The sequence below is a fragment of the Pogoniulus pusillus genome, chromosome 6 (genome assembly GCF_015220805.1).
Source record: "Pogoniulus pusillus isolate bPogPus1 chromosome 6, bPogPus1.pri, whole genome shotgun sequence".
NCBI lineage: Eukaryota > Metazoa > Chordata > Aves > Piciformes > Lybiidae > Pogoniulus > Pogoniulus pusillus.
The window spans coordinates 6,150,532-6,163,966 of NC_087269.1; the positions used below are offsets into that span (position 1 = coordinate 6,150,532).

Consider the following 13,435-nt stretch of genomic DNA (forward strand, 5'->3'; position numbering starts at 1 on the left):
AGGAAACTTTGCAATCAAGTTGATGCTGAGCCAGTAGCTGCCTCCTGTCACTTGGGAAATGCAGGCAATATGCACTACATGCATGGTAAAATTCCTGTGGGCAAGTTTGGGAGGTTTCAGCCTTTTGATTAAAGCCTTTTTCACTCCTGCCTTAAGAAAAGTGCTGCTGGGCTTGCAGCTTCACTGCTGCGAGTTGCTAACCTTGGCATTATGCCAAGGTAGCCTGCATTTCTATTTTATATGCATATCAGTCCTGTTTCAACTTGAGATCTGACTCACTGTGTAAGAGAAGCTATGAAATGTGTGTCAGTTTTATGTTAGATCAGTTAGTTCATAGAATTCTCATAGAATGGGTTGGAGTGAAAGGGACCTTGAAGATCATCTGGTCCCAATCCCCCTGCAGTGGGCAGGAACACTTTCCTCTAGATCAGATTGCTTATATTATAGGAGATACAGCTAGTATATGCTGACTTCTTCAGATGTGTATACACCAGGATGTAGCAACATGGGACCATGTTAAAATATAAACCATTTTGGAGCAGTAAAATATGGAGCTTTGGTTTTTTTTTCAAACAGAGATTAATTAAAGGCAAAGCTCAAGCAGGTTTTTAAGACCCTTTAAATGTTAAAGTGAGGTTGGCAGTTCCCTGCAAACATCAAAATTTGGTTTTATTAGTGACCCAGACCATCTTAAGTCCAGTATCAACCCTTTAATATGTAGGTAAGTACAGTTACACAGAATCACAGAAACATCCAGGTTGGAAAAGCCTCTCAGGTTCACCAAGTCCGACCTAGAACTCTACAAGACTCACCTTAAACCATATCCCTAAGCACCACATCCAAATGATCTGTAAGCACATCCAGGGTTGGTGACTCCACCACCTCCCTGGGCAGCTCATTCCAGTTCCTGACCACTCTCTCCATGAAAAGCTTTTTTCCTGATGTCCAATCTAAACCTCCCCAGTCTCAGCTTGAGGCCATTCCCCCTTGTTCTCTCTCCAATTACCTGTTAATCCCTACATCAGAAAATCCAAGTAAGGCAGTAGTGGTGAGCCAATGCCCAGATGCTTCCTGTTGTACTAATGGAAGAGCTCTGCATGCTGGTCAAGAACCACAGTTGCTTTTCTGCAGTTTAAAAGGTTCTTACATTGTACATCTGTGATGTTTGGAAAGGCATGATATATCTTCAGAGAGCTTCTTGTGCTTATTCCTTGCTACAGGAAACACTGAATAAATCCACTAGTTCCCGAAGCTTGAAGTCCCTTGAAACAGACAGCAGCGAAACGGAGCTGGAACGAGTTCTGCGACGCCGGAAAGTAACCACTGACCAGGACAGTGGCAGTAAGTGCCTGGGCTCCACTGGAGTTCTTCTCTTGTCTCTGCATTCAGTGACTCCTGAAGCTTTACTTTTTCTTCCAGACTGTTGCCATTTCAGCCATTAGAGAGAACCCTGCTTCCTTCTGCAGAGACTCCCTTCCCTGTCACAGCTGTCACTTCCCATTCCCCTTTTCTCCAAGAGATGCCTGTGTCAGGATTTTCTGCACACATCACAGTTCACAAACAGATTCTTCTGTCCTGCCTAGGGCACAGATGGTTAATAGCCTCAGCCTGCTATGAAAACACTCTTGAAAGTACGGGAAGACAGAGAATCATAGAATGGTTTAGGTTGGAAGGGACCTCAAAGATCATCCAGTTCCAACCTCCCACCATAGGCAGGGACACCTCCCACTAGAACAGGTTGCTCAAGGCCTCATTCAACCTGGGCCTTGAATACTTCCAGGGGAGGGAGCAGCCACAGCCTCCCTGGGCAACCTGTGCCAGTGTCTCACCACCTTCACTCTAAACAACTTCTTCCTAACATCCAGTTTAAATCTCCCTTCTGCCAGTTTAAACCCATTACTTCTCATCTTGTCATTACAAGACCTTGTCAATAGTCCCTCCCCAGCCCTCCTGTAGGCCCCCTTCAAATACTGGAAGGCTACTCCAAGGTCTCTTTGAAGCCTTCTCTTCTGCAGGCTGAAAAGCCCCAACTCTCACAGCCTGTCCTCATAGCAGAGCTGCTTCAGCTCTCTGAGCATTTTGATGGCTTTCTCTGGTCTTGCTCCAACAGTTCCATGTTGTCCTTGTGTTGGGGACTCCAGAACTGTACACAGTACTCTAGAAATGAGAGTTAGGACAAAGATTTTCTGTGACTCTCTTTTGCAGAGTGGAAGTCTGCAGTTTTTAAGCTATGCTTTACTGTAGTCGTGTGGAAAACTGTTTCTGTTCTGTCTGGTTACAATCACAACCTATGCAAGTGTCCATGCCACAGTTGATGCTGATGTGGCTGGTTCTAACGTGGCTGTATGATTTTAGCTTGGGATTTATGGATAGCTCACTGATTATTCATTTGTGTGAGAACAGGTTTTATGGTCACTGGGCTGGTTCCTGCTCCAGCTGCACTTCACACTGGGTGAGCACTGGCAAGTTGTGAGCTGGTACTTAGCATCTCAGAGGCAGGGGATCGAGCACACAACTCTCCCTGCTTGTGCTGCAAGAAAGGGCTCATCTTGGCAGGGAGAGCAGAATCTGCAAATACAGATTTTGTTGCTCTTCATTCCCTGGAAGCTGTTCTTTAAAATTCAGGTTTGATTTCTGCAGTTAGCTTAAATTCTCCTGTGCTTATGTGCTGCAGTCTCACCATTAAACTTTCTTTGTTGTTTAGGTCCCACTGGAATCTTGGCCACATCAGAATCAAAATCTTTGCCTGTGCTAGGTTCAGGGACCAGTGCTGCACAAACAGCTTTGAACAAGAAAGACCTGGAGACAGAATTCAGTTCCAAAGTACCCAACTCAGGTCCTGTCTCTAACCAGCCTAAGGGTGACACAGACTCTAAGCCTGCATTACAGTAAGTAGAATATGGTTTTCTAGATCTATTTGAGTATCAGCTTTGCTTAGTTGGTGCATTTTGAATGTGGTTAATGATTGATTTTGGTTATCAGGATAAATGTATGGTCTGCAGGGATTTGCCACTGACTCCTCAAGTAATTTGCAGTCTCACGTGGAGGTAGAAATGGAATTGTCATTAATGAAGTTATTTTCCTGTAAAACCTGTGGATGTTCTTAAAAATAAAGCTCACCTCTGAAAAAACAGAATCAAAACCCAAGTCACAGAATGTCAGGGACTGGAAGGGACCTTGAAAGCTCATCCAGTCCAGCAGCAGGATCATCTAGATGAGATCACACAGGACCACAGCCAGGTGGGTTTTGAATGTCTCCAGAGAAGAAGACTCCAGAACCCCCCTGGGCAGCCTGTTCCAGGGGTCTGGACAAAACAATAAATAAAAATTAAACCCCAACAACCAAACAAAAATACACCCCCCCCCAAAAAAAAAGCAAACCCCAGGCCCTCAAGGAACAGCAAGACAGGGTTTTTTCCCCCATATCCTGAAGAGAAGAGGGATGATCATTAATATAGTTAACTCTTGATTTTTAAAGAAGATAGTTGTAGCACAATGTTTTCAAAGTAGAATCATTACACAACTGGTGTGTGTTCTGGGCAATTGCCCTTGGAGCAAGACATGTCCTGATTATTACTTTTAAATAGTTGTTGCTTAAAATACAAATGACCTTGAAATTTGATAATTAAGACTTTTTTCCCTTAAAATCCAAATGCAGTTCATTCTGTGTTTGTCCTGATGGGCAGAAGGAGCCTTCATCAAAACAGCTTGAAGACCCAGGGTGCCAAGTTAAGCATCAAAGAGTTAACCTTGCTTCAGAAATACTTATTTCACACAAATCCCCTGGAATGGCTGATTTGTTTCACGACAGTACCGAACTCCTTTTGAAACGAGGCTGTGCGCTTGCTTCAGTTCCCTTGCCAGGTTGTTTGTCAGTTTGTCACTTCAAGAAAAGGAAATAGATGAGACAAATCAGATCAGCAGAATATTGTAATCATGGCTAATTAAACCTCTGATTTCCTGCTCTGTCAGTTAAAAAATATCACCGGTAGCGACTCTAGCAAGTCTTCATGGCTTGGTTCAGAGGAGTAAGTCACGACAAATGAGCTGGAAATTCAGTTCACCTCTGTTTTCCTGAGCTGATACTTACTTCACTCTCCTGCAGGTGCTTTTACAATTGTTTGGTTTTTTTTTTTCAGGGGTAAAGAGCCAAATTTCCTTCTGTGCTCAACAATTTCATTTCATTTGCGCTGAGTTTTAAAAGCAGAGTGCCTTTTCCCAACTGCATCTTTTATTTCATTGAAGTATCCTTAGAGGAAGAAGAAAAAAAACAGGTGATCTTCATTTTAATTTAATCAGATGAAGATCTGTTCAGCAGTTAATTTGACACAAACAGTGCCACTGCATTTTCTTGAACTGCTGCCCTGACAGAAAAGGTGAGGCTGTTCCTGGAAAAACACCGTTTGTAGTTTGTGGGTTTCTACAGTTTTGAACAGATAACCTTAATCAGAAAATACAGCAACTCCTACCACCTTTTGTCTACCTTTATTCCAGCAAAATAAGTGGAAATTGCATTTGCAAGAAAGGCAATGAAATAATTGCAGGCCCCAAGGTCTCACAGAATGCATGGTGAATTGACAGTGAAAAGGATCTTGTGTTGACAGTCACAGTTGTTATGTGTTATAAAAGCGTATGTGAAGCTCAATTTATTTCTCAGCTTGCCTATTCATGGACATCCTAAAAGACACATTTAACTTTAATTTATCTGTTTAAAGCATTAAAACAAATGGAGTGGGCTGGATTCTTTAGTGCTGCAAGGCTTCTTTGCACGCAGTCACTGGTGTAAACCTGCTTGATTGGAAGGGCTGAGCGTCGAGGAGGGTTTTCTAGTGAGAGAGAAGGTGCTGGGGATCTCACACTCTCCTGCCACTGGGCTGGCAGGGAGAAGCAGAGATAAGCTAGATGCCTCATACCACACTGAAGTGCAATTCCTTTGCTTTCTTCTCCTGGGTACTGTGTGCAGCAGAAGTTAATTAGAAGGAGCCTCCAGACTCCAAGGTGTGTAAGTGCAGTTTTGAAGCAGACATCAGAAGGAATGTGTCTAACATGTGTGACAACCTGACTCTGTAATTAGGCAGTTGTCTGGGTTTCCTTAGGTACATCTATGCTAGCAAAACAGTTCTAAGCAAACCACCCTGTTGTCTCCATTTGCTCTGGTTTGATTTGTGTCCTGCAGTGGTCTTAGTGCATAAACTGGATCCCTGCATTCACTGGATAAGTGAAACTAAACCAGCAGATGTGATCCAGCCGTTAATGGCTGTCCAGGGGCCCACACAAGAAGTAGGTCAGTGAATAATGACCCCTGAAACGTGTGTTATGAGGACAGAGGTCTGAAGCCTGTTTCCTCTAAACCTCTGCGCCTGATGCACCCTGTTATTTCCTAAAGCAGAGCGTGTTAACTAAACAAACAGCAGGCTGCTCTCACCAGATACCCTAAACAACAAAGGCAGACAAAAGATTGATTGTGGCTTTTCTTCTCCTTATTCATACCTGAGGTAAAAGGACCCAGCTGTCTCATCATTTGCAATTCCTTGAAACCTGCCAAAGGTGTGACCTGCTTCCACTGTTTGCAGCAGCTCAGCAGAGTTCTGCATGCACAATTACCAGGTGCCTCTTGCAGTGCAGTGTTTATTCCTTCATTCACCTAGATTTTAATGTGCAGCTTCCTATAAAAAAAACTTGGGAACAGTTGTGCATGAGCCATTGCTCTTTGATGTGCCATCTCTCTACTAAGGCTTGTAATCTGCAGGAGCAAGTAATACTTACCTTTAAATGTGAACAGCCCTGTTCATCTCTTTTTTTTTTGTTCACCCTGAATCGTAGAATCAGTCAGGGTTGGAAGGGACCACAAGGATCATCTAGTTCCAACCCTACTGCCATGGGCAGGGACATCTCACACTGAATCAGGCTATACAGAGCCACATCCAGCTTAGCTTTAAATGCTTCCAGGGCTGAGGCTTCCACCACCTCCCTGGGCAACCTGTTCCAGGGTCTTGCTATCCGCATGATGAAGAACTTCCTCCTAACACCCAGCCTGAATCTACCCATTTCTAGCTTTCTTCCATTCCCCCCAGTCCTGTCACTACCTCACATCCTACAAAGTCCCTCCCCAGCCTTCTTGCAGGCCCTCTTAAGATACTGAAAGGCCACAATAAGGTCACCTCGGAGCCTTCTCCTCTCCAAACTGAAAAGCCCCAACTCCCACAGTTTCTCCTCTTAGCAGCGCAGCTCCAGCCCTCTGATCACCCTCGTGGTCCTTCTCTGGACACCTTCCAGCACATCTATATCCCCCTTGTAACAGGGGTTCTAGAACTGGATGCTGTACTCCAGGTGGGGTCTCATCAGTGTAGAGAAGAAGGGGAGGATCACTTCCCTATCCCTGCTGGTGACACTTCTCTTGCTGCAGCCCAGGCTCTGATTGCTGCAAGAGCACACTGAGAGCTCGTATTGAGCTTCTCATCCACCAGCACCCCCAGGTCCCTCTCCTCAGAGCTGCTCTCAAGCCAGTCACTGCCCAGCCTGTATTGGTGCTTGGGATTGCCTTGATCCAGATGCAGGACCTTGCACTCGATCTTGTTGAATTTCATGAGTTTGGTTTGGTTCCACTTCTGAAGCCTGTCAAGGTCCCCTCTGGATGGATCCCTGCCCTCCAGCTGTCAGCCACACCGCACAGCTTCGTGTTGTCAGCAAACTTGCTAAGGGTGCGCTCAATGCCTCTGCCCATGGCTCTGACAGAGTCCCAGGTGAGCACAGCCCTTTTCAAAGGTGTGACCTCCTTTCTCCAGGAATAAGACCCAGGCTTGAAAATGCCTCTGTGAATGATGTGTAGACAGAAGTCAGTTCCTTGAGTGAAATCTTGGATCCTCCCCACTCCCAAGTCAGTGACAGTCTAACCTAAACACACATGGGAAAAGGAATTTGAGTCTTTGGTTGATGCAGCACTCCACAGGTTGTTGTGACTGCTCCCAGAAACAGAGCAGTGGCCTCCAGCTCAGTCAGCTGGGCCACTTGAGTGAGTTGCCAAAGGAGGGATGGTGGAAAACGGGGGTGGAACCTTGACAGATACAGGTTGATCCTGAAATCTTCCTCTTACTAAACTAAGTGATGACAACTCAGAAAAATTAATCCAGAAGCAAAAAGTGGGTTTTGAACTGCTAGGTGAAGTGTTATTGCAGGACAGGAGGTTGTTGGAAGTGCCATAAGTCATTAAGAGGATGGTTTGGAATGTGTGAAGTTTTGCTGAGGAGGAAGACCTCCATAATGTGTATCCTGCACAAAAGCTGAGGCCTCGCCTCAATATTCAGGTAACTTCCTTTGCAAATCTCTTCCCAAATGTTTAACGCTGCATGAATGCAATTCTGTGACAATGACTTGGAACAGAGTAGGTGAAATTTAGTTCCCTTGGAAGTAAAGAGGGTTTCTGTGACTCCCTGTGGTGCGTAGACACAGAAGGGAAAGGTGTGTCTGGCTCTGCCCCTGGGTTTGTTGGTTGTGGTTGTTGCTTTGGGATTTTTTCCCCCCGCCCAGCACTCTGTAAACATTTTGTTTTCTGGGTAGCAGAGTGACCCACAGAGAGGGTTAGTCTTAATCTGATGATTTTATACAATTAAAGGATTTGTCCTCCTTCTCCTGGCTGTAATCTTAGTACCCTTGAATCATCTACCAGCTCTGCGGGAAGCAACCCAGCCTGGGTTAGACACAACCACAAAGGTTTTCCAGGGCAGCTTTTGAACATGGGCAATTTGCTTTGAACAAGTGAAGCAAACAATGAGATGTTCTGCAAGTTTGAGGCCTCCTCCTCAGTTTCAGCTGCTTTAGGACCTGCTGTCACATATTTTGCTTCAAGCTTGCCCTCTCGGTGCAGGTAGAAGCTCTCCAAGATTCTGCACTGAAATTTGCCAAGCATCTTCAGAAGAGCACCTAAAAATGGGAACAGTTCCCATGCTAAAGATCTGTCTGCAGTTCGGCTCTGCTCACTGCTATGTTTGACCACCTTTGCACTTAGATTCAGCAGGGGCATTCCTGATGTGGAAGAGGCTTCTTGCATGTTCTTTACATGCCTGATGTTGTAGAAAGTCCTGGTAGTATTAGGAGAGAGAAGCAGCAGGCTGACTCTCTAGTGCCACTGTTTGTATTCCCTGTAATTTCTTTTCCAGAAACACTGGAATGTAATGGAATTTTTTGGTCTTTGAAGACTTTAAATTGGTGTGGTTTTGTCACTATTGCTTGGTATTAGCAAAGGCAAATGGGTGGAAGTTGAGGCATAGGAAGTTCCATGGAAACATGAGGTGGAATTTTTTTCCCTGTGAGGGTCACAGAAGCCTGGAACAGGCTGCCCAGGGGAGTTGTGGAGTCTCCCTCTCTGGAGATATTCAAGACCCACCTGGATTCATTGCTGTGTGATCTGCTCTAGGTGATCCTCCTCTGGTAGGGGAGTTGGACTGTATGAGCACTCGAGGTGCCTTCCAGCCCCTGACAGTCTGTGATTCTAATATTGCAGGTCCTGTCTGCTGCATTCCCCTGCCTTGCTAAGTACTCTGAATTACTTACTAAACACATCTGCACTTTGGTTTTAATTCCCAAGAAGAGTTTTTACTAAGGATAAAATTAACTTGCCTCTTGTGGTCTGGCATACAACAGCTGGGCCATGGTGGCACTGCTTGAGATGACACCCACTCAGCTGTACAGCCTGGCACTGTGGGCTGGTTTGGTGGGTTTAGACACAGGACAGCTGAGCTGCTGGCATTCAGCAAACACTCCTGGAATGGTAATGTGGAAAGGACACAGAGACTGGAGTATGAGCTTCACTGCACAAGTGATGTTTGTCCTTGGTTAGGGAGCTCTTGTAGGAAAATGGGAATGCTGTGGTCAGGGTGTTCAGTAGGGAGGCAAGCAGCAAGCTGTAACAGCCTCGCAGGCATAGGCTTTAAGTGATACAATGAAGAAATTGGTGGTGAGTGACTGTCAGATTAGCTTAATGGTACAAACCTTGTCTTTAGGGGGAGTAAGGAATAGCAGTGGTTGAGTTCTGTTGAGACTTTGGGACAATTTTGCCCTGAAGACACATGTCAGTTATTTAAGAATTCTGGATTAGGAAGCTCACTGAAAGACAGAGAATGCTAATTTGATGCCACATTAGCATTGCCTTTTGTAGCAGAAATGACTTTATTTACACCATGTCAAATTCAGGCAGAGTGTCTGTGTGGAGTCTCTCATGCCTACACTATGCACCTGCAAAACCAGGCTTGGTTGGAATAAATGTGCTGTAAAAATCATGGATTTTCCTGCAGGATTCCCCTTGAATGGTTTGCCTTCTGCTTTTACACGTTGGTAGAAAATGGGATGGGACTTCATCCAATAAAACTTTGCACGATGTCTGGGGCTTTTTAGTCTGGAGAGGAGAAGACTGAGAGGGGATCTAATCAATGTCTGTAAATATCTGAGGGCTGGGAGTCAAGAAGGAAGGGACAGGGACGGCCTCTGCTCACTTGTACCCTGGCATAGAACAAGGGGTGATGGATGGAAACTGCAGCACAGGAAGTTCCACCTCGACATGAGGAAAACTTCTTTTCTGTTAGGGTCACAGAGCACCGGAACAGGCTGCTCAGAGAGATTGTGGAGTCTCCTTCTCTGGAGACTTGCCAGCCCTGCCTGAACACATTCCTCTGCGATCTGAGATAGATTCTCTGGTCCTGCTTTGGCAGGGGGGTTGGACTCAAGGATCTCCAGAGGTCTCTTCCAACCCCTAACATCCTTTGATCCTGTGATACATCACATTCTGATTTCTGATGGAAACATATTACAATGATTTCATGAATAGAGCACCAGGCGAGGCTAAATACTAATTGTAATATTAACCAGAGGAAACAAAGAAACTCTAAGGCTCAGCTGGCAACCAGATCCTTTTGTACTCCTACTGCAAATGATTTACAAAGGGCTCAGCAGTGCTGGTTCACAGCTGGGCTGTCAGGTGTAACCCCTTATTTTGCACCTTCTGTAGCTCCTGTAACTATATAAATAGAACATGTTGCTTTAGGTACACTTCTCTCATGGGCAGTCCTCTGTACTGCATGGGACTTTGCAGACTGACTCTATACAATTAATCACCCAAACCTGGATTTCTTGATATGAACTTCATAGAATCACAGAATCAGTCAGGGTTGGAAGGAACCTCAAAGATCACCTAGTTCCAACCCCTCTGCCATGGGCAGGGACACCTCACACTACATCAGGCTATCTGGAGCCTCATCCAGCCTGGCCTTAAACACTGCAGGGCTGAGGCTTCCGCCACCTCCCTGGGCAGCTTGTTCCAGGGTCTCACCACCCTCATGCTGAAGAAGTTCTTCCTAACGTACAGGCTCTGCTCACTTGCTCCCTGGAATAGGACAAGGAGCAATGGATGGAAGCTGCAGCACAGGAGGTTCCACCTCAACACAAGGGGGAACTTCTTGACTGTAAGGGTCCCAGAGCACTGGAACAGGCTGCTCAGAGAGGTTGTGGAGTCTCCTTCTCTGGAGACTTTCAAGGCCTGTCTGGATGTGTTCCTGTGTGACCTGAGCTAGACTGTATGGTCCTGCTCTGGCAGGGGGCTTAGACTCAATCTCTTTGGGTTCCTTCCAAGCCCTGACATCCTGTGAGCCTGTGAACACGCAGTCTGAATCTACCCATTTTTAGCTGTGTTCCATACCCCCAGTCCTGTTACTACCTAACATCCTCAAAAGTCCCTCCCCAGCTTTCTTGCAGGCCCTCTTAAGATACTGAAAGGTCACGACAAGGTCACCTCAGAGCCTTCCTCTCTTCAGACTGAACAGCCTCAACTCCCTCAGTCTCTCCTCATGTGTTTAGTCATTGAAATACACACAGAGTTATGAAAAATTATGAATGAATGAGTACAGCAGAATAAGTTCTTAAAGATAATAGATGGAGAAGTAACATGAATACTGATAACAGCACTAACAGTTTTAATGAGGGAGAGCTTTGCATAGAAGTAAATACAAATACCTTTGGCTGGACAGATTTGTAACTGCTCAAAACTGTATTGGTTACTGATTGCTTGTAGCAGCAAACCCCGGGTTTTGAAAGGGAGCATGAAAACAGTGTTCATTCTTGTGCTGAAACTTGATTACTTACTGCATTCTGCTCTTGACAAACTCTTGAAAATGAGCTATGAGCACCTGATAAGTAGGGGCAATAATTCCTGCCTGTACCAGCAGCACTGCCCGGAAGGATTCGGAGAGGAGAAATGGTCGTGCAACAGTCTGAGCAGTAATTCTTATTTTTCTGTTTGAAACACTGCTTTAATCACTGCTTTCCTCCACTCAACTATTTCACATCGACATCTTTCCTTTTTCTCCTCTCCTTTGGAAGTGGTAAATAAGATTGCCATTTTTATCCATTTTTTGCTTCAGCCAAAGCAGACTTCAGAGCCTTTGGCTGTGCATCAGCGGTTGGAATGCTGCCATACACTAATGCAGGCTCCCTGCTGTGAGCCCAGTGAAGAATTATACTTTGATTCACCAGATTGTATTAAATAGTCCAGCTGTTGGGATTTGAAAGATAGTTACCTCCAAAGTGAAATAGAAATGAACTTGGCATTTAAGGCTTTGACCATTTTTTATAGTGTTTGGGGCAATCAGCTTTTCAGAGGTAGCACTTTTTAAAATAGCCCTCTTTTGGGTGACACTGCTTTAAACATAAAATACAAATAGAAGTTTAATTTGCTGCAACGTTCACAATCCTCCACCTTCTGTTTCTCTGAAATGACTGACAGCCCCTGCATCAAAATAAGCATTGTTTTCCTGGTGAAATCACTGCCTTCTGATGATAATCAAATGAGCCTGAAACCCTCTCCATTAGCACCAATTTCTGCATTCATTAACTTATACCAAAGTTCTAATGGGAGAGACAAAGAATTGTAATTAAAGCTTGAACGTGGAATTTCAGCTGCTCTGCACAGCCCTTTCAGCAGCAAGCTGAGTAAAATTCTTTCTGGAGTGGAAAGTGCAACAACTGCTGTTTGCCTGATTTGTTTATGGCTTTAACCTGTACATTTGTTTTCTCCCCCCCACCTCAGGTGGGAGCCAGCACATTCCCCACCTCGTGCTGTAATTGGTGAGTGGGGTGACCTCTTTTTTTTCTTTCCTTTGTCACTTCTAGGACAAAGACTGTCACAATAAAGGGCAGTTCATAGCAGATGGATCTGGTAGCTGAATTTCTTTCCTCTCTGGCCTCCAGTTGATTTGATTCTGCTTTTTTTTCCCCTTTCAATGGTGTTGTCTTAGTTATAGGGAAAGCTGTTCTTTAGAGGAAGCATGAAAAATGAGGGCCAAAAGAAGACAAACAAGGGTGTGAAATAAGTAAGAAGGCTGTGGATTAGCAGATGCATCTAGCACATGCAGTTGCCTTCTGCATCTCCACGGTTGGCCTTCCCAGGAGAGCAGAGGTGCCCACCCAGTGGTTTGTGCAGGACCTTCCTGCACTGAGCAGTTTGGCCCTTGTCCAGTTTGGTGGTTGTGGCTGCGTGGGTGTGGACAGCTCCATGGTGTTTATACTGCTGTGTAAAGCCTTGCCTAAAGACAGGCCAAGTGCCAAGTCCACACGTGTGGCTGCCGGGTCTGTGCCTGCCTGGTGGCTACCCTAGGCACGGGGGCCCAGCAGGCTCTGGTGCAGGAGGTGTGAGCCTGTGTGCCAGCTGCACATACAGCAGTGTTAGGACGGCAGCTTCCTCAGGTCCTGCTTTCCCAGCACTTGGCTTGCTCTCTGCTGCTGCGTTCTAGCTCATCTAAAGATTTGTCTGCACATTTTCAACACCACTACAAAGCTTTTGTATATAGACAAGGGCTTTCAGTACTTTACAGCATGATGCCAGCCTCAATAAATAACCCTGGTGTCTCTGACCTCTCTCCCTGCTCAGAGAGCTTTCTGTCTGCAAGGATCTCTGCCCTGCAGGCAAAGCAAGACCTAACTCCATTTTGGCATTACAGAACCTAGGGCTAAGCCCTCTGTGTTTCAGCAGATCCAGGTGAATTTTCAGAGATCACTTGCACTTGCTCCCAGTGAGACCACAAGCAGCTTGGTGGTGCTGAGCCAGTGGAAAATCTACTTGTGCTGTCCCTATGTCCCTGTCCCATGGTAGAGTGTGGTACAGTGACCTGTGCAAGCAGCTCTGGGATTGAGGTGTGGAGGAGAAGCTGTGTTCTCCTTGCAGGCTGCAGGAACTGGTAGCATCTCTGAGTGCAACACAGATTTACACAGAGGCTAGAACAGACTTCTGAGATCCTATGACCCAACACCACCACATCGACCAGGCTACATCCAGCTCTTGAGATGGGCACAGAGGAAAATAAATTCTCAAGCCTGTCTTGAAACCGATTCTTTCATAGCCAGAAGGGTTTTTGTGAGTGCTTTGTGAGTTCATTTCTTTCCCATGAAGTAG

The 13,435-nt window shown here is 45.5% G+C and overlaps 1 protein-coding gene across 6 annotated transcripts in view; it reads left to right on the plus strand.

The window, feature by feature from the left end:
- The window catches only part of SHTN1 (shootin 1), a 99,855-nt gene that overhangs the window by 83,978 nt on the left and 2,442 nt on the right, over positions 1 to 13,435 (plus strand). For 5 of the 6 annotated variants that reach the window (XM_064144297.1, XM_064144298.1, XM_064144301.1 and 2 more), the window contains 2 exons: positions 1,221 to 1,341; positions 2,705 to 2,888. In XM_064144297.1, the coding sequence (XP_064000367.1) occupies positions 1,221 to 1,341; positions 2,705 to 2,888 (305 nt within the window). Of the gene's footprint in view, positions 1 to 1,220; positions 1,342 to 2,704; positions 2,889 to 4,139; positions 4,738 to 13,435 lie in introns of those variants that run through there. The other variant, XM_064144300.1, reaches the window with a different exon arrangement.